The sequence below is a fragment of the Sorex araneus genome, chromosome 3, assembly GCF_027595985.1.
Source record: "Sorex araneus isolate mSorAra2 chromosome 3, mSorAra2.pri, whole genome shotgun sequence".
NCBI classification, from domain to species: Eukaryota; Metazoa; Chordata; class Mammalia; order Eulipotyphla; family Soricidae; genus Sorex; species Sorex araneus.
This window is the reverse complement of record NC_073304.1, coordinates 193,122,810-193,149,121: the sequence shown is the minus strand read 5'-3', so window position 1 is coordinate 193,149,121 and position 26,312 is coordinate 193,122,810. Positions and strand designations below refer to the sequence as shown.

Below are 26,312 nucleotides of genomic sequence, written 5' to 3'. Positions count from 1 at the left end.
GCATCCGGTTCCTGACCCTCTCAGTTACATCTGGCAGTGAGCTGGGATAACCCTGGGGACAGGGGGCTCCTTTGTCTGTCCTCACCTGTGGCACACAGGGCCTGTGACGCTGAAGGCTTTTGATGCCTCTTATTTTGTTGGGTTTGTTCTGTTTTAGGGCCACAGCTCGGTGCTCGGGGGACTGTGTGCAGTGCTGAGGACAAAACCCCTATCTTGAGCTCCCAGGGGCTCAGTCTGTGCTCCAGCCCCCACCCCTTTTTTATTGAATCACCATGAGCTATGGTTACGGAGCTTTCATGTTTGAATTTCAGTCATACGATGATCGAGCACCCATCCCTCCACCCGTGCACATTCTCCACCACCAATGTCCCCAGTATACCTGCCCCCCATCCCACCCCTCCCCCTGCCTCTAAGGCAGACAGTTTCCCTCCTACTCTTTCTCTCCTTTGGGCCATTATGGTTTGCAATACAGACACTGAGAGGCCATCATGTTTGGTCCTTTACCCACGTTCAGCACACATCTCCCCTCCTGAGCGATCCCTCCAACCATCGTTGACTTAGTGATCCCTTCTCAGTCCCAGTTACCTTAGGCTCCAGCCCTCTGAGCATCTCCCTGGTTCACCTTTTGATGCACTTGAGAGGAGTGATATCCATGTCTGGGCTGCGCTCCCCGAGGTCCTCCACCCCATCACTGACGCTGGAGCAGGGAATGTATTCTCACCTGCCACCAGCCTCCGCACCTGGAGGGCAGGACCACACCTGGAGCCTCACGTTTTCTGCCTTTTGTCTTGGTTGTTGGGCTGCAGTGGCCAGGGTCACACACACGCCTGGCCGTGGTGCTCACACATTTGGTTGTGGTGCTCGCCAGGGGCCCCCATCAGGGCTATGGAGCATTTAGGCTCCACCGTGCTCCCATGGGGTTTGCTCTCTCCTTCAGCTCTGGCGCTTGCATCTGTGCTGGCCCCAGTTCACACTCTTTTTTTTTTTTTTTGCTTTTTGGGTCATACCCGGCGATGCACAGGGGTTACTCCTGATTCTACACTCAGAAATTACTCCTGGCGGTGCTCAGGGGACCATATGGGATGCCGGGATTCGAACCCAGGTTGGCCGTGTGTAAGGCAAATGCCCTACCTGCTGTGCTATCGCTCCAGCCTCCTGGTTCACACTCTTTTTCCTTCACGTACGTGTTCTGGTTGTGAGTTTGGGGGGGAAGGGGTTGTGCTGCCTGGCTGTGGTGTGTAATAGCTCCTTCATTGCAGGGGTCCCCGGGATTGCATCCTGCAGTTGGGGTATCCCCACACACTTGGCTGGACACCACAGGCGGCAGAGCTATTGGGGCTATGCCCAGGACATGCAGAGACTCCAGGAATCAAACTCATGACCTCCTGCTTACAAGGCGTCCTGTGTTTTGTTTTTGTTCATTTTTTTTGTGTGTGTGCCACACCTGATGATGCTCAGGGGTTATTCCTGGCCCTTCACTCAGGGATCACTCCTGGCAGTGTTAGAGGACCATAAGGGATGCCGGAGATCAAACCCATGTCAGTTGCGTGCAAAACAACTTCCCTACCCACTGCACTATTGCTCCAGCCCCTGCCAGGCACGTGTTCTTAGCCCCCAAACCAGCCCCAGGCCTCTGGAACTTTACTCTATCTTGCATCCACAGATTCTTTGAGGGTCCAAAAGTGGCTGGAACTCCCCCCTGCCCTAACAACCTTTGACATCTTCTAGGGGTTTTGAGTTACAAGGACCTATTCCTGACTGTGTCCATCAGTCATTGATGCCAGTCTCAGGAGAGGGGTGTGACAGCTTCAGCCCCTGGTGGTTTGGGCTCCTCTTCCTGCCCTGTTGGACAGCAGAAGGGGGGACTGGCCACCTGGCCTGCCTCCCGCAGGCTAACCCTCTCTCTACGTGTCTGAGAATCACCTGGTCTCTCCATGCTTGGCTCAGAGCCCAGTACCAGGCTCCTTGCCAGGACTGGACTCAGTGCTCCTCATCACATGTGGTCACTGTCGGGGCTGGAGCAATAACACAGTGGGTAGGGCGTTTGCCTTGCATGCAGCCAACCCAGGTTCAATTTCCAGCATCCCATAGGGTCCCCTCAGTACCACCAAGAGTGATTCCTGAGTGCAGAGCCAGGAGGAACCCCTGTGCATTGCCGGGTGTGACCCTCCCCCCCAAAAAAAGCACATGTAGTCACTGTGCAGGTAACTCCCGGAGTCTGGTGGTCTTGGGACTCTGCCTGCATTGCCGCTCCCCTGAGGGCCACAGGCCAGGGGGTTCTCAAGACTGAGCAGAATTTGGCCTCGGGCAGGCTGGCAAGACCCCCATGGTGGGTGACGGCTGGGGTCATCAGCTTTTCTGAGTCCTGCTCCATACTTCACCTGGTGCCCCACCCTCGGGTGCCGGTGCGCGCCCACTTCTCCCTCACACTCTCCCCCTCACCCTCCTGCACGCTCCGTGTTCCAGCCAGGCCCGGCTATTTATAGTTCCCTTCAGGGACCCTGCTGTTTCACACTTTGTGCTTTTGCCAAGCCTCTTCCCTTTGCCTAGAACTCTGCTCCCGTCCCCCATCTGCCTGGCAGGCACCCACACATCTTTCAAAAGTCAATTAATATTATTAATAATAGCAGCCGAGATTTATTGGGTGCTTACTATGTACTAAGTGCTGATCTAGCTTAGTCCTTGCAGCAGCCCTCTGCAAGCAGCCCCCTCTCCTCTCTCACTCCTATCCTTCTAACCAATCCGTGTTTCTAAGGGACTGCCTTGAGCGGGGAGGCGGGGCAGGGAGGGAGCCAGGATTGGATGTAAGCCATGTGACCCCAGGCCCTTGCTCTTAGCCACCCTGATAAACCTTCCTTCCTGCCATGCATTTATCCCCACTATTGCCTGCTTCCTCTTCTCTGCCTTGTTATACCTAGCGATGCACCGTCATAACATCTAGAGTTTGTGTAGTTGCTTTTGTGGTGCCAGGGATGGAGTCCAGGGGCTCACACATGCAAGGCATGGACTTTACAGCCGAGCCACCTCCCCAGCCTCCAGAATGTTCCGCTCCTGGTTGCATTGCCTCCATCTAAGGATATCGCTGAGGAATGTGGCAGGAAATTCAAAATATCACCTAATGAGAAATGGATGGGGGTGGGGGTAAGGGCTATTTTTAGCATGATTCAGCAACTCTACAGCATCAGGGAAAAACCTCTCTTCTTCTTGGATTACTTCCTCAAGGCAATAGCGTGGCCACTGGCACTCCAGCCATCACATCTGAGTCCAAGGAAACATCCCCTTTTCTCTTGTGGGATTGATCTCACCTCTCACAGGCATGTGCTGTACCACTGAGCCACATCTCCAGCTGCCAAGGCATCTCATTGACCGGAACGATGTCCAGGTCAGAGGGTAAATGTGAGTGGTCAGGGAGACAGAGAAAGTCAGTATCTTGCTGAGACTGGGTCCAGTGGCACTTCATGCAAAGTCAGACTAGGGAAAGGAGCAGGGAAGAGAGAGCAGCTCGGAGACAGGCAGTGTCTGTGGGTCCTCTGGGGCTGAAACTCTATCTGTTTCTCCCAGATTCCTGGGTGCCGAGTGCTGGAGAATTCTCCGTGTTCTGCCTTCCACGCTTTCTTCTATGTATATGCAAACATCTGGATTTTATCATAGTTGCATACGGTTCCAGTTATTGGTAATTCCCCTTAATAAAATGATGCATCTATATAATGTTTATGACTGTATGGTCATCCATCTTAGAGAAATACTGTAATTGACTTGGCCGATCCTCGGTAGTTAATTATGTAGATTGTTTTTAATATTTCACAATCATAAATAGTCCTGGGATTGATCACATGTAACTTTCTTGATGTACATTTGTAATTGTTTTCTTAAGAAACAGTGTAGGATAATCCTTGGTTGAAAGCTGTACCAACTGGGACTGGAGAGTTAGCATAGGGAATAAGGTCCTTATCTGACCTGTGGCTGACCTGGGATTGATCCCTGGTACCACATATGGTCACCAGAGTCCCTCACCCCCATGTATCCCTGAATACAGAGCATGGATAAGTTCTGAGCATGACTGAAAAGTCACCCCAACTACTCATACATACAGAAACATTGAATCTTTCGATACCGGCTGACAAATCAAGAAAAGTGTCAATTACTTATTTTGTCCAATAATTTTTTATTATGCTTATCCCCTGACCATTTTGGCTCTTTTATTTAAAAAAAAAATCCTCACTGATTTGACAGGAAAATTCCAAAAAATTAAAAAATAGAACATGCAGGTGAAGTTAACATTTATATCTAACAGGGATGAGGTTAACACCTAAGATCTACATTGTCTAGGTGTGAGGTTAACATCTCTCTAATGTGTATACCAAAGCATTTGTGTTACTTGAAATTTTCTGTTCTCTTAGAAACTGAGGCATTCATCTTTGTTGTTGTTTTGGGGCCGCCCCTAGTGGTGCTCAGGACTTACTCCTGGCTCTGCACTCAGGGATTACTCCTGGCAGGCACAGGGGACTATATGGGATGCCGGGGATCAATCCGGGTCAGCAGCATGAAAGGCAAATACCTTACCTGTTATACTGTCCCTATGGCCTGAGGCATTCATCTTTTTCTCATTGGTTTGCAAAAATGCTTTATATATTCAGGAAAGGATAAAGTGGTGCTAGATTTCAAAGCTAAGTAGGATTTAACTGGAAGGACAGAGCAAGGAGGGCGTTTAGGTGTGAGAACAGTGTGTGCCAGGGGCAGAGATGGAAACAGTGGTGTTTGTTGGAGGACCGTATTCATTTCCATAAGATTGTCATGAAAATTTATCACAAATTTGGAGGTTGGGCAAATTTAGGGCCCGAGGTGTGGCTCAGCCATAGAGCACTTGATTTGCATGTGTGAGGCCCCAGGTTTGATCCCTGACATTGGGAGAAAGAAAGAAAAAATAAAAAAGAACAAAAACTTTATTCAGAACTTTATTTGCTCGTCAAAAAAATAAGAGTTTTAAACCCAAGTGTTGGTGGGGCATGCCTGTTTCAAGGCTCGAAGACGGGGAGAATTATTTGTTTTGTTTTGTTTGGGGGACCACACCCGGTTTGCTTTGGGGTCACTCCTAGCGTGGAGGACCGCACAGTGCTGGGGCTCTCGCAGGAGACTTACTCGCCTCTTGCAGTTCGTGTGGTCCAAGCCCTCCTTGGCTCCGGTGGCGTGAACGCAGGCTGGCCCCCATCCTCACGGGGCCTGACTCAGCGTTTCCTTCCCTTTGTTTCCTGTAATGACACAGCATCAGCCTTGGCGCCTCGAGGGTTAATCTAGGATGATCTCACTTCAAAATCCTTCATTAAATGACCTCCGGAAGGCTGTTTGCCCAAATACAGTCACAAGTTAAATGCCACCGTTTTAGGATTTGGACGTATATTTTGCGGGAGAGGGGGGCTGCTCTTTCGCCCTTTGGGGGAACCTAAAAAAAAAATCTCTGGTGCTCTAGGGCAGAAGACTGTGGCCCCGTGGAAGGGCCTTGAGCAGAAGGGTTGCGGCTGTGCCCTTCAGGACGTGAAGAGCAGTTGAAACCAGGTCCATCTTGGCGAGGGGCTGCTGTGGAGAGGAAGTGGTGGGACTGGTGGGCAGGGACTGGTGGGGGTGGAGGCAGAGCCCGGGGACCCCAGGGACGAGCAGGAAGAGTCCCGCCTCTGCCGCGGTCACCCCAGGGACAGACTGGAGTGGAGATTCCTGAGCGAGGGTATCCAGGAAGTCACTAGAGAACCGCGTCCGCCGCCCCGACCTCTCCCCCAGTATGCAAGACAGTGGGCAGAGCGAGCAAAGAAGGGGTGGCAGAAGCCTGGGGAACACCAGTTCCCCTCACCCTGAAGAAGAGATCCAGACAGACACCCAAGTGTCAGAACCCCGTGTCCCCACCGGGGCGTCTCCCATCACTCACCCCTGCTTCCTGCCTGCCTAGACCCCACCTGTTGAACTTGGCCTTTGTCCCAGAATGAGCTGTAGACACCAGGGCACCTCGTGTCAACATGCCGGCACGTGTGTCACTCAACAGAGGAGTTTTCATGCATTTCCTTATTTTATTTTTGGTTTGGGGGCCACACCCAGCAGTGCTGAGGGCTTATTTCTGGCCCTGGGCTCAGGGATCACTCCTGCAGGGGGTCAGGGGACCATGTATGGTGCTGGAGTTTGAACCTGGGTTGGCTGAGAGCAAAGGTAAGCACCCTGCCCTACTCACTATACTCTCTCTCTCTCTTTTTTCTTTTTTCTTTTTGGGGTCACACCTGGCAGTGCACAGGGATCACTCCTGGCTCTGTACTCAGGAATTACTCCTGGCAGTGCTCAGAGGACCTTATGGGATGCTGGGAATCGAACCTGAGTTGGCCAGCCGCGTGCAAGGCAAACGCCCTACCCGCTGTGCTATCACTCCAGCCCCTCACTATACTCTCCAGCCCGAGGGGGAGGGGATTGCAGTCCCAAACAGAAAGCCCTGTTTGTGATGGTGCATCCGCCTGTGTACCTTAGTGTCTGTCAGGGCACAGAACACCTCCCCCTTCCCTCCCCAGAGTGCTCTCAGAGCCCCTTCCAGTCAGCTCCTGCCACCCCCTGCGTCCCCCCACAACTCATTTTGCTGACCCAGGAGAAACATCGTTCGTTCTAGAACTCCCTGTGAGTGTGTCCCCGGAACGCGCCGCGTGGCTGGCTTCTCCCACTTACGTAACGCCTGTGAGCGGCGTTCCTGTTGCACATATCAGCAGTCCGTCCCTTTTGATTTCCTGAGCAGGGTTCTGTTGACAGGATGGATAAGGAATACTAATGTTTGAAGGGGTAGGCGAAGAGAAAGGAATCCACTGAAGAGATTTAGAAGGAACAGTTACAGCAGGAGGAAAAGTACCAGGACAGAATGTCAAGGAAAGCCATCTGGATCCGTCACATTTAGGTTTGACTTCATATAACATAAGAATCAAATGACAGTGGCTTAAATGAACAAGCTCTTTTGGGGGTGGGGGGAGTGGCGGTTGTCTCACTGTGTGCTACGTGGTTCAGCAGTGCTGGGGGCCACCAGGGCTATCTCAGCTGTGCTCGGGGGAGCCAAGCGTTGCCAGAGATCAAACTCAGAACCTGACACATGCTAGGTATGTGGTCTACCACTTGAGTTATTCACCAGCCAGCCTTTTCCTTTCTTCCCTTGTTTAAAAGTGGCAGAGGTAGGTGTTCCTGGGGTGGGGTGAGGATGTGGTAGCTTGTTGTGCGAACCCAGCCTTGGTTACTGTTCAGAACATCTCATTTCAAGGTCACCTCATGGTACAATAAAGCTGCAGCAGCTCCAGCCATCTCACTGCTTTCCACATGGACAATGGAGGGAGGAACCTGGAGAGCTCCTACCCCACCCACTATCCTCCCAAAGTAAACCTTCCAGCCAAAGCAATCTCTCCTAGCGGCCTTCCTCAAAAGTTCCACACATACCCACCTAACATCTTATTAGCCAGAACTTCATCCTATGGACTGTGCCCCTCAGAACAGCTGTCTTTCAGCTGGCCGCTGGGCACACGCCATTCCGCACAGAGAGCACTGCCCGCTCCCAGCAGGAAAATGCCTGCAAGAAAGCTATGCAGAGGAGTAGCTTTCAACTTCAAAGCCATCTCCCATTGATGGGTTTTTTCTTTTCTTTTTCCTGGTGCTGTTTCTAGTTCATGGTGCTCACCCGAGTGAGTGCTGCCTGCTCTCGCCCAGCTCCTGTGGCGTGACCCAGCTTCCTGGGCCCCTGCAGCACCCCCAACGTACCAAGGTGCAGGGCAAGCTCAGGGGCTTTAAAACCACAACAGTCATGGCCAAGAAGCCGACCTTCATGGGAAAAGTCACATTCAACCTGTGTGTGTGTGTGTGTGTGTGTGTGTGTGTGTGTGTGTGTGTGTGTGTGTGTGTGTGTTTATTTTGGGGTGGGGAAGTGGGGAGAAGGCCAAGCATCAAGAAGAAATACTGGGAGCAAAGGCTGTGACATGTTTGCATTGCAGCCCAGCTTCTGTGCTCTGTCTGTCTGTCTGTCTCTCTCTCATCACCATCCTCATCTTTCCATCCTCCCACCCCACCAGGCTGCTTCCCGCAGGGGACCTTCTCCAGTGTTCTCTGCTTCCTTTTCTCGGGAACGATCTCCTGGTCTGTGACTAACTTCTCGAGCTGCCCGGCTTTCTGGGGAGCAGGAAAGGGAATGCATCGTATCTAGGAAGGCAGGAGCGAACTCGAGGGACACTTTTCTGCACTCCTGGCCCTCTGGAGGCAACACCTCACCTCTCCCTCCATGCCATCCCCACCCCTCTTTTCTGGCCCACCCTTAGGGAGCACCGCCGTGATTTCTCCGAGAGCTGGTGAGATCCAGAGAGGGGGAAATGCCGTTTGTCAGGGGCCTGGGTTCCGGTCCTTCCTGTGCGAACCTCTCTAAGGTTCCTTGCTCTGAGGGGGGTGACAGAGAAGCAGGGGGTGCAGGACCCGGTGAACCCCTCCCCCACCACCTGCCACCTCCACGGGCAGTGCCCCCAGCCCCCTGGGTGCTGGCCACCCCTGCTGCTCAGGGGCTGACGCCCTGGGTCGGAGGGATCTCCACATGCGCGTGCCCACGTCCCCCGACATCGCCAAGGACCGTCTGCGCAGGGCCGGGAGAGGAAGGCAGCGGAGCAGGTGCAGGGAGGCCGGGACACTGCGGCTGCCAAAGGCCAGCGGCCTGGTGACCGGCTGACCGCATTCCCCGGCTGCCGTGGGGCCGGTGTGTGTGACAGCTGAGGAGGAGGAGCCGGCCCCTGTGGAGAGCTTGGCGCGGGCCCTCAGACCTGCGAAGGGCAGGGCCTTCCTCGGCTCCCACAGACTCTCCGACCGCCACCACTCACCCCTGCGCCCCTGCAGCTGGTGCTCAGGGTCTGAGCGGCATGGAGCAGTGGACCCTGGGCCGGGCACATGCAATGGGAATTCTGAACTGGGGGGGGGCCTGGGAGACCCCCTGGCTGTGAGAGTGACCCGGGCCTGAACAGGTGCTGTCCTGAGCCCCCACCAGCCGGCCAGCCAGGCCCGAGAATGGGTGCCTGTGCCTGGGCTCCGGCAGCAGCGCCGAGGGGGTTAACTCCAACTTCCCTGCGGCCTTTTCTTCCCTCCTTCTCCCAAGGAAGCCTCCATGGAAATGATAGAAATCAGGGCCGCCTTCTGCCCACCCGCCCCCGGCCCCCTCAGGGGCCTTGTTTGAAGGGTGAGAGCTCCTTCGGTGCCAGCCCCTCAACCCCCACCCTGAAATCTCCTTTGGTCCCTCCCCCCACCATTTCCCAGGGATGGGGCTCGGTGTTCAAATGGTACCCCAGGAGGAGGGGCTCAGGAAGTGACATCGCCGGGCCCGCCCCCCCTCCCTACTCCCTATAAAAAGCAAAATGGTGACTCAGAGAGGAGAGTTGGAAGCGCCCTGCCTCCTGCTCCCCCGTTAATTTTCAGGCTGGGAACTGGGCAGGCGGCAGAGACGCTGCAGCTCCAGCCAGGACGCGGCTGACGTGCGATTAAGCGGGTGGCAGCCGCGGTGTGGCTCCCCCCCACCCCCAGCTCCCAGCAGCCTCTGACGCGCAGAGACCCATCAGCGCCTGCTGCTCTGACCGGCCCCCCTCGAGGCTTGGGGCCCCCACCCAGCCCCTGGCCGGCGGGCACCCCTGGATGGTGCGGCGGGGGTCATGGCAGCCGGGGGCCGGCGCCGGCGCCCTCTGCGCTACCAGTCTCTGGCAGCCCTGGTGGAGGACTCTCAGTGGCCCTTCTTGTTCCTTGTCTCAGACTTCAGCTACGCGGCCGACGACTACGACGGCGAGGGCCATGAGGAGCAGAAGGGGCCCCCGGAGGGCTCGGAGACCATGCCCTACATCGACGAGTCACCCACCATGTCACCCCAGCTCAGCGCCCGGAACCAGGGCAGCGGGGAGAGCGTCTCCCCCACCCCGCCGGAGGGACTGGCACCTGGGGTAGGTCCCCCCACTTTTCCTTCTGGGTTTGTGGGGGCTGGGGGCCTGGGAGTGAGGGCGGGAGGCGGACAGGGGGGTCCCGGCTCGGCTCGGTGGGGGCAGGACTCCGGGTATTTGGAGCCGGTGGTTCTCAGTTCCTCTAGTCTTGGCCCCGCACAGACAGCCCCCACCTGCGGCTCTGTCCCTTGCTCCTGCCTGCCTGCACCCCCCTCCCTCCTGCACACTCTCCACTCTGCTCCTCTGCTGCATGTGAGGGTTTGGGGGGCGGGAGGGGCACCAGGCTCACCCTAGGGGGTGTGAAGACACCAGGCTGGCCTCCCTCTGGACTCATTAGAGGCGGGGACAGCTGCATGTAGCGTTCCCTGAGGGTCCCGGACCCCATCCTCTCTCTCCTCCATGGAGTCTGAAGGGGACTCAGCTCTGATGGTGCCCCCCAGGAGCCCTGCTCCAGGGAGAAGCTTTTCCCACAGACTCGGGAATCTGCTCGATTGCAGTCCTGGTACCCCCAAGAGCAGCTCCCAACCCCAGGGCGCTCACCGCCTGTACCTGTGCGCACCCTGAGACAGAAATCCCTCGGGCTGTTCTTAGAAAGGGATGGGGGTCGATCGGAGCTGCCCCTTCCCTCCCCCAGGGGTGGGGGGATGCAAGTACCTGGCCCTGCTTGGCAGAGCGCCCGTCCAGTTGTGTCCCCCCCTTCTTGCTACTGATCCCCACTAAGGAGCAGCAGAAAAGCTGAGCGATGCTTATTTTTCCTCCAGCTGGGGGGTTTGGGGGCGCAGGGGGCCGTGGAAAGGTGGCTGTGGGACTCTGCCATTTGCTGAGAACCCCTGCCCCCTTCCCTCCCCACCCTACACCCCACTCTCAGAGCTCACCCCCCTCTTCACACACCCGGTGGCTGTTATAGCCTTTGGCAACAGGGGCCTTGACAACAGCTTCCCACTTGGGGGAAGCCACACTGTTGCCATAGCAACAGAGATGGAGGCAGAGCTCCGGATCGCCAGGCAGCTAGCTGAGTTTGGGAGAGGACAGTGGGGGCAGGTGGGAGGTGGAGGGCACGGATGAGGGTGTGGGTCAGACTCAGGGCCCCCCCCCCCCGCAGCCAGGATTCTTGTCCTAAGGAAGAGGGGCGCAGCAGCAAGCTGGTCCCCTTTGGAAGGCAGGAGTCTTGCTTCGGAGAGGGGAGCGTGTGTTCTGGAGCCTGAATTGAGGGCCAGCAGGGGAGGGGAGAGGAAGTCAGGGATGAGCTCCTGCGGGTCTCCGGTCACGCTGGGCTCAGGGAGGCCCTGGAGGACTCACCTGCTATTCCGCAGTGCTCAGGCTCCGGAAGGTCCTCCGTGGCAGTGGCACGGCCCAGACTGGCGGGGCACTGAGAATGTCACCTGTCCGAGCGGCCTGCTGAAGGGAAGGCTCCTGTCTTCTCTCTGCCTTGCTGCGAGCAAGCTCCCCATCCCCGTCCTGTTCATGCGACTCCCTGGCCGCTCTGCTCATCCATCGACGCTCGGGTTCCTGGTAATAGTGTTGCCTGTGTTTTTCCCAGGGAAACAGGTCGCAGGCCTAAAGGAGAGAGGTCCCCACCTGGAGTCCGGAGGCTCCAGGGCACTAACAGGTCCCTTAGCTTAGCAGCAGCCCAAGCTGGGCACAGCTAGGAAATAACTTGGTCTGAGATCTAGGCTCGGAAAACCCCAGCATGGGGCATTGATGCCTTTGACCAGAGGTCATGCAAAATAAGGGTGGGAGCCTTTATTCAGCTCGGGTTCCCCGTGCACATGCGTCCCCTGTGGCCGGGCCTTCCCCTCCTCAGGTGGCCGGCTGCCCTCCCGAGGTGGCACACGGGCCCCACCTAGCGCTCCCTCCCGGCATTGCTGCGTGCTCGGGCGCCTCGCAGGGCGTGGACCCACCTTTTCCTGAGCGTGTCAGGGCTGTTTCTGGTGCCAGAGGAAGGAAAAGACAGCCAAGATTTCTGATTCTGGGTTCTGCTCATTTGAACCGGCAGGTCCCCTCCCTGCCAGGTTTCCGGTGTGGTAACTGAGAAGATTTTGGGTCCAATTCAGATGATTGTTTTCGATATTCCGGGCTTCTAGCCTTGGGCTTTCCACTCCAAATATGCAGCTGACTTGTACCTGGAAGCTGAAGGGTGGGTCGTTGTATTAGTCAGTTCCCCAGGGAAAGGGGGAGGGGGAGAGAGAGGAGGGGGGGAAGGGAGAGAGAGGGAGAGGGAAAAAGAGAGAGGGAGAGGGAAAGAAAGAGAGGGAGAGGGAGAGAGGGAGGGATGGAGAGGGAGAAAGAGAGAGAGAGGAAGAGAGAGAGAGGGAGAGAGAGGGAGGGAGAGGGAGAAAGAGAGGGAGGGAGAGAGAGAGGGAGGAGAGAGAAAGAGGAAGAGGAGAGGGAGATAGAGGGAGGGAGGGAGAGAGAGAGCCGGAGAGAGAGGGAAGAGAGAAGGAGGGAGGGAAAGAGGGAGAAAAGGAAGGAGGGGGAGAGAGGGAAGAGAAAGAGGGAGAGAGGAGAGGGGGAGAGAGAGGGAGGGAGGGAGAGAGAGGGAGAGAAGGAGGGAGGGAAAGAGGGAGAAAAGGAAGGAGGGGGAGAGAAGGAGGAGAGAGAAAAAGGGAGAGAGAGGAGAGGGAGAGGAGGGAGGAAGAGGGAGAGAGGGAGAGAAGGGGGAGAGGGAGGGGGAGGGAGGGAGGGGGGAAGTGACTGGCTCAGTATTGGAAGCTGAGAAGCTCCACCAGACCCCAGGCAGCAGATGTATGTATGGTTCCAGCCTGGGTTCTGGGGGCCTGAGAACCAGAAGACTCAGTGGGTCCCAGTGGGGTACAGCTTCCAACAGCAGGCCTGACACCCAAGAAAGGGGGACATTCAGAGGCTGTCCGGTCCTGAAGCGCAGAGGGGTGGCTCCTTGTCTGCCTTACTCGGCACTGGGGGCAGTGTCAGTCTCACCCAGAAACACCCGCCGACACACCCAGACTAATGCCTGGCCAGAGACCTGGGCGTCCCGTGGCCAGTCAGGTGGACTCATGAAAGTGACCGGCACTTCGTACTCTCCCAGCCACACAGAGAAGGGGCACGTGAGCACTGGGTAGTGAGCATTTACTGCTCTGTAGCTGGGACACAGCAGGCGAGTGGCGTTACCCATGTGACCCCAGTGAGGTGGGGGGCTTCCACCCTGGCCAGGCTCACTGTTGGGGGCTCAGGCTGTGCTGCCTGAGGCCAGGAGCCTGCGAGGAGCCAGCCGTGAATACCTGCTGGGCAGTTACTGAGTGGGCTTTTGTGCCCTCCCCCCCACCCCATCTGTGCTGGCTTCAGTCCTGAACAGAGCCCCTCTGGGTGGTGTTGGGGGCTTACCCGCCCCCTGCCGCCTTGCTCTGTGCTCTGTGCCTGCCCCCAGAAGGGTCTGTGTAGGTGGGCAGCCCTGCCCTGCCAGCTCTCCCCTCCCCGAGCCCAGGCAGCCCCAGGGCCGTCCTCTGTGTGTGCCACAGTGCAGGACAAGGGCGTCCCCTCCTCTGGCCTCATGCACCTGCCACGAGACTTCCAGGAACGTGGGTGGCCCATGTGTGTCGGTGCAGACTGCACAGTCCCGACCTCCTGACTCCGGGAGCACCTCATTTCAGATCCTCCCCAGCAGTGATCACCCTCATCTCCCAGGGGAGCAAACTGAGCTCAGAGAGGTAGAGCCACTTGCTCCAACACCAGTCCCCAGTCCCCTCCCCAGGGCCCACAACCCTCCTCCCACCCACCTACCTCTGCGGCTGCCCTTTTCCCCTCCCCCGCTGTCCTAGTGTTCCTTTCCCTAACACCCCCCCCCCCCGCAAAAAAAAGAAGGAGTTCACCTCCTCCTCATTTCTGTCGGGCTGGGGGCTTCCAACCCAGGCTTTCAGGCCAGGTGTGTGGCCCCGCCACATCCCTCGGGTGTTGCTTGTGGGCGGCTGCTGCGTGAGCCCTTCCTTGTCTGGGAAGGTTAGTTATTTGTGGGATACATCTGCCCTGGGGGTCAGGGAACCTCATCCCTGCTCATCATCAGCACCTCCCCTCCCCCTCCCACAGCATCCCTAAGGATGCTGTCCGGGTATTTGTAGCATCAAACCAAGTAGCCCTGGATGGCCAGGAGGAGACGTGCCGGGGGCACAACCTCAGGTCACTGACCCCTCCACTCTGAGCTCCACTTATCTGGGGGCCTGGGGCTGGGATTGGAGGCTGAAAAGCTCAGGAGCTGGAGAGATGGTGCAGTGGGTAGGGCACTCGCCTTGCACATGGCTGACCTGGGTTCGATTCCTGGCACCTCCTATGGTTCCTCAAACCCTGCCAGCGGTGATCTCTGGGACTGGAGAGAGTTCAGCAGGTAAGGAACTTGCCTTGCTGACTAGTGTTTGGTCCCTGACATGCATACGGTCCCCTGAATCTGCCAGGAACTCAGAGTCGAGTGGGCCCTGAGCACCCGGGGCTGTGGCCCCCAGACCAACAAAGCAACCTCCAGAGTGGCTTCTAGGTGAAGGGATGGAGCCCCACCGGCCTCTTCTGGAGGGGCATTTGGGAGAGGGCCAGTGGATGCCCACAGTCTGTCTGCCTCTGGGACGGCCTTGCCAGTGGCAGAGGGTCCTAAGCCCAGGACCCCTAAGGTGAGCGACTCTGCTCCCTCCACAGCTCTGGTGCCACCCCTGTTGGTTCTGGGTCTTGAGTCTCACAGTAAAGAGGGAGAAATAAAATGGGCTCACAGCCTCTGCCTGCCTCCAGCCACTGCATCGCCCCACTTGGCTGATGACACAGAGGCTCAGCAGGCTCCCGGCTGAAATGAGAAGGAGACAGACCGGACGCAGGGGCACAGTGTTCCGACTGGGCCCCCATCCACGGCTGGCCATCCCTGACCGGTCTGTGTTCCCCTCCCACCTGCCTGGGCTCTGTCGTCTCTGACCAGTGGGCCCTCTTATCTACTCAGACCCTGCCTGGGGCGCTGGCTCCCCGCCGCCCTGGGGCTCCCCCAGATTCCACGGCTCAGTGCAGGCTTGCTGCCCCCTGGCAGCTCAGGCGCCCACACAGGTGAGCCCTCCCGCACCCTCCTCACCCCTGAGGTCTCCAAGTCTCAGGAGGGGCAGGGGAGGGCAGAGGGAGTCACCCCCATAACCACACCAGCAGGGGTAGATAGATTTGCCCCCTACCAGCGCCAGGAAAGCGCCTCACTACCAAGTGCTCCCACTGTCTTGAGGGCTGGGGCCACGGAGCTGAACCCCAGGGGCAGGGGCTGACTCTCCGTGTGCTCCTGCACAGAGGGGGGACCCAGGTGACGCAGTCAGGCCCCCCCAGCCAGGGAGCAGCGAGGTGCTTGTCACTCCGCCCAGAAACGCGTGCCTTTGCCTCCTGGAGAGTCTGCCGCTCAGCTGGAAAGGAGCGAATGTGTCGGGAGCCACAGTGAGAAGGCGCCCTTCTCCTCCGGGGCCGTCCCGGGGAGGGCTGACTCCTGTCTCCCGGCGTTCCCGGGTCCTACTGGCGAAGGCCCAGCTCGGCAGGCCACCCTGGGAAGCTCAGGGGGAGGGGAGGGCAAAGAGGAGCGCCCGCTTGGTGGGAGAGGGCGATGGCTCTCTCTTTTTCCTCAGGCTCTGCTTTTTCCTCAGGCCCCTGCAGGGGGTGCCCCTTCCTACCCAAAGCCCGCCTTGCTGGACACACTATTGGGGGGTTCGTGGGCTGAGAGAGAAGGGAAGGGCTTAAAAAGAGACCTTGGTCATGCTGGGCTACCACACAGAGTAAGTCCTGGTGAGTGGTCTCACACACACACACCCCACAACTCTCTCACACCACACACCTCACCCCACATACAACCACACACATACACACACCTCACAACACACACATACAACCACACCATGAACACACATCCCACACACCTCACCCCATACACACCACACACCACACATACACCACACCCCGAACACACCCTCCCACACCTCACACCATACACACACCGTTGCTCACACCATATACAACCACACACACACCTCATGCCGTACACAGCCACACATACACATACACACCATACCACACACACACACACACACACACACACACACACACACACAGCCCTCAACCACAGACACACCGCACCTCAGTGATGTGCGGAAGAACCCGGGGTGGAACTCGTGGCCTGGAGCCCGAGAGGCACAAGCACTCTGTCTCTCAGTACTTGGAGCGATCCACAGCCGTATCCATAGGTCCTGAAAAGAATATGTCAAGTGTTTGAATTGTTCACTGGGGACCAGAAAGACCGTGCAGGGGTTTAGGTACTTGCCTTGCACCCCCACTAGCCCCATGTGATCCCCGGCACTGCATATGGTCTCCTGAGCACTGCCACGGGTCCCTCCTGAGCACAGAGCCAGGATAGGCCCTGAGCACTGCTGGGGGTGGCCCCCACCTTCCCTCCCAAAACAAAAGAACAAAATATATATAAATGTTCACTAGTAAGACAGGCAATGGTCTTCCTGTCCTTGGCAGGACTCGGGCAGAGGGTGGTGAGGAAAGTAGACAGAAAATTGTTCATTAGTAGAACTGAGTTCCCATTACCCTCAAGTACCCAATATCTTATGACTAGTTTTCTTCTTTTTTTCCCTTTGGTTTTTAGGCCATACCCTGTGATGCTCAGGGATCGCTCCTGACTCAGAAATTAGTTCTGGTGGTGCTTGGGGGACCATACAGAATACTGGGGGGTTGAATTTGGGTCAGTCAGGTATAAATCCAGCGCCCTACCTGCTATACTATCGCTCCAGCCCCATTATGGCCAGTTTTCATAGGAACCACTCACCAAGCCTGGTCTTTTATCTTGGGAAATGTCTTGTAAACTTTCAGGAGTGATTTTCATTCCCCAGGTATTTTCTGCATACTCACTTTTCCACCTTTTACTACATACTGTTCTGGGTGGTGTGAGGAATTAGCATGAATTACCTTCTTCTGCATACCCTACACTCTCTCTATTTTGAGATTGTGACTTGTGTGATGTCCAATACACCAAGAGTGTGTGAGTCCATGTGTGTACGTGTATATGTGTGTGTGTGTGTGTGTGTGTGTGTGTATGAGAGAGAGAGAAGGAGAGAGTAGGAGGGAGAGGGAGAGAGAGGGGAGAGGGAGGGGTGAAGGGAGGGGGGAGGGAGAGAAGGGGCTAGAGAGAAGAGAGCACAAAAGTGGAGAACTCAAGAAGATCATGGAGAGGGTAGCCTTAGAAAGTAAGGAGTATTCTGCCTGAGTAGCAACCAGAGAACATTCTAGAACAGGGTAATTCTGTCCCGCCTGGGGGAAGTGCTGAACAGTTCATGGAGTGTAGTAGCCTCAGGTGCATTTGGGGAACACTTTCTGTTGTTTTGTTTAAAGAAAGTAGATTTTTAGGAGTGGGTGCACTGAGTGATTTTTTACTGTTTTTCTGAAAAACAGGAAGTAGGTCAAAGAAGGGGCTGGAGCAAACAGCACAGCAGTAGGGCATTCGCCTTTCACTCGGCCGACCCGTGTTCGATTCCTCCACCCCTCTCGGAGAGCCCGGCGAGCTACCGAGAGTATCGTACCCACATGGCAGAGCCTGGCAAACTACCCGTGGCATATTCGATATGCCAAAAACAGTAACAATAAGTCTCACAATGAGAGACGTTACTGGTGCCCGCTCGAACAAATCGATGAGCAACGAGATGACAGTGACAGTGACAGTGACAGGTCAAAGAAGTTTAGGGATTGCTGCTCTAGATAAAGGGGCAGTACAAATTCGGCGATGTGGGGAAAATATCTGGAGATTTGAGAAAAGAATGGTCTGTGGTGGCTGGGCCATTGGGCTACTTGGAAGAGGTGTGTGTGTGGGGGGGCGGGCTGGGATCGGGCTAGGCTCTCTGAATCTATTCCCCGTGTCTATTTCCATCACCAAAGAGAAGGTGTCTGCCAAGAGCTTAACACACGGCAGATCCTCTGCACTATGCTAACTGCAAGAGGCCCAGGGCTGGTGTTCTAACTGTTCCCAGTTTACAGATGAGCAAACCGAGAGAGACTTGGGAATCTAAATCACTTGCCTAAGGTCACACAGCCTGCAAGAAGCAGAGCTGGGTTCACACCCAGCATTCAGGGGACTTTTGTGTTTGATCTCTTTCACTGCACAGATAAATGCCAGGTGCTGGCTTACAGATTTGCATAATTAAACCTTGTGGAGAGTTTCTGTTGTGACTCCTGCTCTGGAGAAAGGAAAGGCAGTGATGGGAAGGGCCGGCTATTAGGAAAATAACAAATCTGATTCCCTCTGCATCTGGAATGACCTGTCCCCCCACGCTGTCTTTTTGGAGTCAGTTCTCACTGGCCATGGTCTGCTGAACTCCAGAAAATCTGGAAGTGGGGTTAAATTTTCTACCAATCAGGCCTGGAGAAATAGCACAGCAGTTAGGGTGTTTGCCTCTATCCAGCCGTGAGGACTTTTTAAAAGTAACTTCAGGGGCCAGAACCATCAATGGTAGGGTGGGCAAGGTGTTTGGGTAGGGTGGATAGGGTGTTTGTCTTGCATGCGACCAACCCAGGTTCAATCCTCAGTATCCCATATGGTCCCCCATGCACCACCAGGAGTAATCCCTGAGCATTGCTGGGTGTGGCCCACAAACAACAATCAAAAAAGTTTTGCCTTGGGGCTGGAGCAATAGCACAGCGATAGGGGGGGATAGGGCGGGCGTTTGCCTTGCACATGGCCGACCACAGGTTCAATTCCCAGCATCCCATATGGTTCCCCAAGCACCTCCAGGGGTAATTCCTGAGATACAGAGCCAGGAGTAACCCCTGAGCATCTTGGGGTGTGACCCAAAAAGCCAAAAAAAAAAAAAAAGTTTTGCCAATCAATCTGGGGAATATGGGATAGGCAGCAAAGGGGGAGAAGAGGCTTCAAGCTGAGGGCAAAGCCTGGAGGTGAGTGTCTGCCTGGCCCTTTTGTGAGGGGACAGTGAGCAGCAGAGACTGTTCTGGACTGCCTGATCTGGTTGTATCATCTCTCAGAGTTTGGGCCAACTGGTGACTTCCTGGTGGGCACCAGTGAACGTATTTTAGGGGAATCTGGACTCAAAGGGAAGAATGAGCTATGGAATGATCCAGTGTCTCACTACAAGTTCCTCCCTTTGTCCTGACAGTAAAGCTGCCCTGGGCATCCCCAGCCCTCCAGCCTGACCTTCCCACCCACCCGCTCCTGACCTTCCCACTTCACCCCTGCCCACCTCATTGGCATTCACATGCCCAGCCAGCCCTTCCCCCACGGAGAGTGTCAGCTCCAGCAGGGGGCGTTGGTCTGGATTGCTTGGCCAGTTTTGTAACAATGTTTTCCCTTGGCAAACTGATGCCTCTCTCAGTGCTGGCACCAAGGAGGTGCTAGTTAGGGCCGGTTGAATGAGTAAACAGCCACCACCCTGTTTATGTACTTTGTTACGCCTCACATAGACCTGTCTGTCCCCCGGCCCCCAGGGGTATGGCTAACCCTGCCTCATTCTTAGCTAGGAGAAAAATTCTCACCTCTTCCAGGACCCGCCCCCACTCCCCCCTTCAGGCTCCAAAGCATCTTCCAGTGCCCCAGAGCTGGCAGGACTTTCCCAATCACTGCACTGACCACACTTCTTCCTTCAACTTCTTTGGTTTTGTCGATTGCATCACCAGAAACATTTAACATCACAGAAATACATAACGTAGAACGAGAATGTCCGTTCAGAGCGGGCATATATTTCGCCTTCCCATTTCCATATGATTACACAGAGCATTTAAGTGAGTTTATAGTGTTAATCTCTTGATACTCTTGGTACTGTTTGTACCAAGAGTGTTGGTACTCTTGTGTTGGGTGTGATGGAACTGTGACCGTTGGTATGTTGGTGTTGGTACTCTGTTGGCACGGTTAGGCTCTTTGTTCCTGTTATTTTACTTTAGTAAGTCTTGGACACCAGCCATGTCAGTAATTGAAGAGCACTCTCATTCTTCCCCATGACTGTATGTGGCGGTGGGTGGCTAATGACCAATCATCTTCTCTTTTTTTGCTTGTTTTTTTTGGACCACACCCAAGGGTGCTCAGGTTGACACCTGAGTCTGTGCTCAGGAATCACTCCTGCTGGGGCTCAAGGGACTATACGGGTTGCCTTAACCCTTGTCTATTTCTCTGGCCCTCAACATCCCACTTTTTCCCTCTGGTTTTTGGACTACACCCTCTAATGCTCAGATGCTACTATTCTTGGCTTGTAAACCATATGTTGTGCCAGGGATTTATTTTCTTTTCAAATGAATCACCATTTGATACACAGTTACAAAGTTGTTTATGATTTGGTTTCAGTCATACAATGTCCCAACAAGATGCCAGGGGCCTGAACCTGGGTGAGGTACGTGCAAGGCAAGCATCTTGACCATGGTGCTATCTCTCCCCCGCCCACCCCTCACCCTCTCCTGACTGTCCCTTCTGAAGTATATTTGGGGGTTGGGGCTACAGCCCAGACTTGCATGCCTGAGATCCTGGCGTCAATCCCAAGGGGGCAGCGGCAGGGAACCTTCGGGCTGGTTCTAGAGTCACTGAGACAGGATGTGGACATTTAAATTCACAATTGATGTTTCCGTGTTGTCCTTTCCGAAAGAATTGTACCTCCGCCCGGTGGCCCTGCCCTGGAGGGCAGCCCCAGCGCTATTTGGGCTCACAATGGACCCAAGGCCGAGACGGGTTGGTGGCAGCGTTCTGGGTGTGCCCCTTCTGTCAGGAATAGGGACTTGTTGATTGAGTAGGCAAAGGAAGGAGGTGAGTACGGGAAGGCCAGTGGAGGGAGCCATGCCTAGTTAAGCCACTGGGGGGAGGTCGGCCTGCTGCTGTCTCGGAGAGCGTGGGTGTGATGACGAGTGTCACACCCCTTGCCCGTGGGGGAATCTGTTAACCACCACAGGGGCTGCTCCAGCCCACTTCTCCAAACCCACCCCCTGCCTCCTTTCCTTTCCGCCCTCCAGCTGGGTTCCCCTGGGCTCCTTACAGACCAGACCGTTGTTCCCTTTCTGCCCTTCTTCTCCTACCTGGAAAGTCTTTGACTTTCCAGTAAGCTGCTTAAAGACCTCTCTCTCTTCCTGGTGGCAGGTTTCCTTTCATGCCAGTGAGAGCCTTTGTCCTGTGTTGATCTCTGTGTTGATCTAGGGGCCGAGTCGCCTGGAGGCTGAGAATGCTCTAGGTTTCTGGGGTTTCCATCTTAGGGTATGAATGAACCAAGTGCCCAACCAGACAGGCGGGCAGGCCCGGGCAGGAGTCAGTGGAATTTCACCCCGCAGGGGCGTTCCCCAGGTGCTGTAAAGCTTGGTTTTAGGGTGGTGGGTTTGGGAGAGGAAAGGAAGGAAGAAAGAAGCAGAGAGAACTGGTAAAGGGATGTGGGGCCTGAGGTACAAGTCACAGGCCTGCCAGCAGAAGGGAGGCACCAGAAGGGGAAGCTGGGCTGGGGGAAGTTGGGGGGGATCACTGGGGCCTGAGTGCTCAGAACTCAGGGGCTGTGCATGAGCCTTCCCCGAGGGTGGTCTTTATGCGAGGGAGATAGTGCAAAGGGCTGGAGTGCATGCATGGCCTGTGGGCCCAGTGCCATCCCTGAGAAACCACTGGGTATAATGGTGGCCCCTAGCATTGCTGGGGAGCCCACTCCCCCAAAAAAAATAGGTTAAAAAGAAAAGTGAAGAGGCCTAGCTGGCAGCACCCCTTGGAGCTCAGCAAAGATGCTGGTGTTGCCTTTGGTGATGAGTATCTGTGGCCTAGGGGTGCAACAGGCAGAGTGCTTCGAGGATCCTGGGTGGTGCCTGCACATGGAGGAGAAAGAAGGGTGGTCCGTGTGGTCAGTGGCCACACTGGCCTGGTCCTGGGAGCCAGTGGATGGGAGGAAGCCCAGCTCTTGAAGGCCACGGAGGAGAGGGAGGCCTCTGGTGAGAGGCGGAGAAGGGGGCTGGCGCAGGGCGAGTGCAGGCCACAGGGAGGAAGCTCTGGACCAGCTCTGGCTTGGGGGCGTTGGGAGGGGGAAGGGGCTGAGCACTGTGGGAGGTGTGAATCACTTCCCCTCCAGGGGGAAGAGCGAGGGCCTCTGAGTGGCGACTTTGTGTCTGGTGGCACTAGAAGGGCATTTTGGTTACTCACTGGGATTTCCAGCCAGCAGGGCTGGGGTAGGCAGGCCTTGGAGCTTCAGGGAGCAGTTTTCGGACATGGTTCAGGGTTTGTGGGAAAAGTGGCACCTCAGGAGACTTTGGATTGGGGCGGGGGGGGAAGGGGCATCCTTCAGTGTCCATGTTGCCAGCTCATCTGACCAGGCCATCCTGCAGAGCAAGAGATGGAAACAGTGGCACTGAGCCCTGGGCTGGCACACTTACACCCTGGGGAATGCCAGGCCTGGTTGTTCCCAAGCCCTGGAAACAGCCTCTCCCACCCAACCCAAATGAGGAATTGTGGCTGAAAGGGCCCTTCAGATGTGCCAGCCTATTTATAGCTCAGCCAGGGCGGGAGAGGGGAAAAAACCAGGAGCTCAAGGAGAGGGTGGGTATGGCATGGGGACGGCCTCCGGGACCTGGTCGGGGAAGTCCCTGATCACGGCCCATTTGCCCTGGGACCCCAGACGGCTCACTGCAGTGGTGACAGGTCACTGATACCTGCTCTGACAGGAAAGCCGGGAGCTCCATCACAAGCTCAGAGTCTCCACAGACTTAGGGCAGGGGACGGGCAGGTTGGGATCAGAAGGTATGGATCCATTCTCCTTTCACATGCCTCGTCCTCAACACTCCTCAGCTTGCCACCTGACAGGGCATGTGATACATGGCTGGCACCGGCCAGGCCACGCCGAGTTGTGTCTCCAAGAGACACACTGGTTGCCCTCAGGGAGAGAGAGAATAGAAAGCTGGAAGCTTCTGGAAGATTGGGGGCTGGAAGAGATGACCCCCTGGCCAGGGGTTGGGGTGTGGGGCATGGGGATTTGCTTGAGTGGGACTCAGACTTTGAGACTCACCCCGCAGATTCCCATTTTCACTTGGTTGCCGCACCAAGTATCTGGGTTTGAGTGGTGGGGGGGCGGGGGGAATGAATCTGATTTTGACTCCAAGGTCCAATAAGGCAGTAGGATAAAGGGGACACTTAAGGACAATGTCCCTCTAACTCCCCAAGTTCCCAGAAGCAGAGTCCGGCAACAACCTTGCTTTTGGGCCCAGCTAAGCACCGTGAGGGCCCCTTGCCATGTTTGTTTGCTTGTTCGTGGAAGGCCTTTGCCGTCCTCTTAACACCAAGGGATTTCGCTGAAGAATCCGACTCCTGGCTTCTCACTGAGATGGGGCTACTGTAAGTCCTCCTGGAGCCGAGGGGCGTTGCTTCAGCTACCCAGTCATATGGGGTTTGCTTCACCCATGTCACCTGCACCCCCAAACGCTCTGCAGTGACCACCTCTACCCCTGGTGTTGTATGGCTGCTGCCGTGGGGCAGTGCTCCTAACTCCCTGGGAGTATATTTCCAACTACGCACATCTCGGGCCAGGACTCGGGGGGGCCGCCGTCACCCTTGGGTGAATTAGCCTCAGGGACCTTGAAGAAACCCAGAAGGAGACGGAGGGGACCGCGCAGGGCCCACGTGGCCCCGGCTCTGGGAAAGGCTGGGCTGAAGTGGGCGCAGGTCCCCTTGGAGGAGAAGGAGCGGGGCAGAAGGCCGCCTGGCTCTCCACGGTGCCCTGGGAGCACAGGGCACCCCGGGGTGTGCCAGGGAGCCTTGGGGGGCCCTGGCCGTCCGCCGGGGCTGGTGCTGGCCGTGGCCGCCTCTGCACCCGGCGCTGTAGGGCCGGAAAGGCGGTCCTCTCACCAGGGCCCCCCCGGACACCCTGGTGCCCAGGTGTCAGAGCCTGCGGCCGAGGTGGGAAGGGGGCGCGGGCGGCGGCCCGGGGCGGGCGCGGGCGGCGGCGGCGGCGGCGGCTCCTCCCCCTGCGGCGGGCTCGCGGGGTCTCGGGCCGTAAATAAGGCGGCGTGGCGGGGGCCGACCCCCCTGCGCCCGGCCTCCTGGCCCCTCCCCGCGCCGCACGCGCCGCCGCCGGCCCGGTGACCGCACAGACAGGGCTCGGCTCCACCTCGCCCGTCCTGGCGCGCATTTCCTGTCTGCACGGCCGGCGCGAGCGGCCGAGGGGCGCGGGGCGCGCGGCGGGAAGGGCGCCTGCTGCGCCGGTGTGGCGGCGCGCTCGGCCGGGCCCGGGCATGGGGCGCTCCCCCGCGCGCGCGGGGCCCGGGGAGGCCGGCGTGCGGGTGTAGGCCTGCCCGGCGCGCCCTCCCCGCGGCCCGCCGCCCGGCTTCCTGTTTGCCCTGCGCCGCCCCGCTGCCATGGAGGAGGAAGAGGAGGCCATAGGCTTTCTGGACAAGGTGCTGGAGGATGAAGATGTGTTTCTCCTGGAGGAGTGCGAGCTGGGAACCCCGACCAGCCCCGGCTCAGGGTCCCCCTTCTTGGTGGCCGTGAAGGTGGGACGGTGACACGCCCTGGGTGCTGGGCGGGGGCGGGGGCCGCGCGTGCGCGCGCGCGCGCGCGGGAGGACCCCCACACAGGGGCGCCGCGAGAGGGGGCCGGGTGGGGAGAGGTGCGGGCGGGCCGCCTGTCCCGGCACCAGCTGGCCCTGGGGGGAGTGGCTGCCGCCTCGTCCCAGGCCAGCTGTGCCTGCCCAGGGCTCGCTCTCTCTCTCGGGCAGGGACATGAGTCACCCGGTGGGCACGGAGTGGTGGGAGCCTGCGGCCCCCGGGGGAGCTGGCTGACTTGAACCGGGAGGCAATAATTCATTGTTTCCATGGCAACAGCCGGGCTAAGTGCTCTCCTGAAGTTGGGGCCCAGGGGGCCGCCTCCCTAGCCAGAGAGTGAGGACTGCATGAATCTGGGCTGGGGAGGGGGCGGGGAGCCACTGAGGCTCCTGGCGGGAGAACTGGACCAGTCTCCCCCCACCCCCCGTGACCACCAGGGTCCCGTCACCGTTTGGGGGCTGCACCCTGTGATGAGGGGCTTGTCCCAAAGTGGGCACAGGCAGGAAGTGGCTGCTGACAACACCTCCCTATCATCACCAGCTCTCGGTCTCAGTGTCCCCTCCTCTTGCCCTAGAACTTGCCTTGAAAGTAGAGCAGGAGAGTGGGGACACCTAGCCCCTTTCCCAGGGCACGGCTCCCCCTTAAGCTGTGACCCCCCCCCCCCGCCTGAGCTGCCTGGCACAGCACCCTGCTTCTTCCTCCCCCCACCCCAGCCCTCTGACCTCAGCTTCTTGCCAGCCTCATCCCTGGTGTACGGTAGAGGGCAAGCCCGAGGGGGAGCAGAGCCCACAGCCCACTGCATCCCAGGAGAGGGGTCCCGAGCAGTCTGTGGGCAGGGCCATCACCAAGCTGCCTGAGAGACCCTCGGCTCCTCCTGTGAGGCGCATCACAGCCCTGCCCCCTCACTACACCGGTCCTGAGGAGGCGCTAATGGGGTAAAAATAGATTGCAGACCCACGGAGCTGGCGGTGTGTGGAGTCTGGGTGGAGCAGTAGCTGGAGGCCTGGGTGTGGACTGCAGTGGGAGGCTGGTACCGCTGGCATGCCCCCGGGGCTCTCTTCTGTTGCGACTTGGAGCCCTGGGCCCAAGTCATGTGTCTCGCCACCCCCGAGGCGCTCTCACCGTGGAGGGCCTGGCCAGACTCACCAGGTCTCCTTCCCAGCCGCGAGCCCCAGCCGCGAGCTGTGTGGTGCGTGGGGTAGGTTGCGTGGATCTTTGAGAAGCCTCCCCGGTGCTCTCTGTGGTTCTGCCCTGAGTCTGGAAGCTTCCTTCTGGGTCTTAGCCCGCGCTGTGTTCTGCTCAGAACTCCAGGTCTACACCTCCTGTCATGTGTCCTGAGGGCAGGGCCCATACAGTCTCCGTGCTGGACACAGCTCCATGCTTGGTGCATGGCTGGTGCTCCGTGAATTCGGGGGTGGGGCGGTTCCATGGGACCCACGACGGGGCTACGAGGCCCCGGCCAGGCCCCTTTTCAGAGGTGTTCTAAGAACACCCAGACTCATGTTGGCTTCTGAAAAGTCAGCTTGCCCCAGCTCTCTCTGAGTTCCCCGCCTTTCCCTCTTCCTTGCCACCTCGGTGTTCTGAGCATGGGGCAAGGGGGCCTTTCCAGAATGTTGCTGAATTCCTCAGCCCCGTTTTGGCCTCAGCCCCGGGAGCCTGTCTCGCTTGAGGGGGCAGGCTTAAGGTCTGCGGGGGAGGAAGAGAAGCAGGTGGCTGCAGAGAGGGGGCATGAGAGCGTCTATTGATTCAGCAAACACTGTGTGCCCGTTCCTTCAGAGCATTCTGCCCGGCCCTGGGGAGGAGTGGCCCTTTCACAAAGTTTCAAGTTCTGGACGAGAGTGCAAGTGCACAGACGTC

At 57.3% G+C, this 26,312-nt stretch overlaps 1 protein-coding gene and 1 long non-coding RNA gene across 6 annotated transcripts in view; one reads left to right on the top strand and one right to left on the bottom strand.

Moving 5' to 3' along the window:
- ABR (ABR activator of RhoGEF and GTPase) overlaps nucleotides 1-26,312 on the top strand; it is a 198,509-nt gene that overhangs the window by 98,335 nt on the left and 73,862 nt on the right. For 3 of the 4 annotated variants that reach the window (XM_055131987.1, XM_055131989.1, XM_055131988.1), the window contains exon 2: nucleotides 9,775-9,959. In XM_055131987.1, coding sequence (XP_054987962.1) covers nucleotides 9,775-9,959 — 185 coding nt within the window. Of the gene's footprint in view, nucleotides 1-9,774; nucleotides 9,960-24,203; nucleotides 24,405-26,312 lie in introns of those variants that run through there. The other variant, XM_004604994.2, reaches the window with a different exon arrangement.
- LOC129403447 (uncharacterized) lies at nucleotides 4,768-12,082 on the bottom strand. 2 transcript variants are annotated; one of them, XR_008629283.1, is made up of 3 exons: nucleotides 11,858-12,082; nucleotides 11,256-11,513; nucleotides 4,768-5,249 (listed from the first exon to the last, which is right to left on the bottom strand). It is a non-coding gene; the product is annotated as an uncharacterized LOC129403447 (long non-coding RNA). The 2 variants fall into 2 exon arrangements; XR_008629282.1 differs by lacking the exon at nucleotides 4,768-5,249 and adding an exon at nucleotides 6,658-6,764.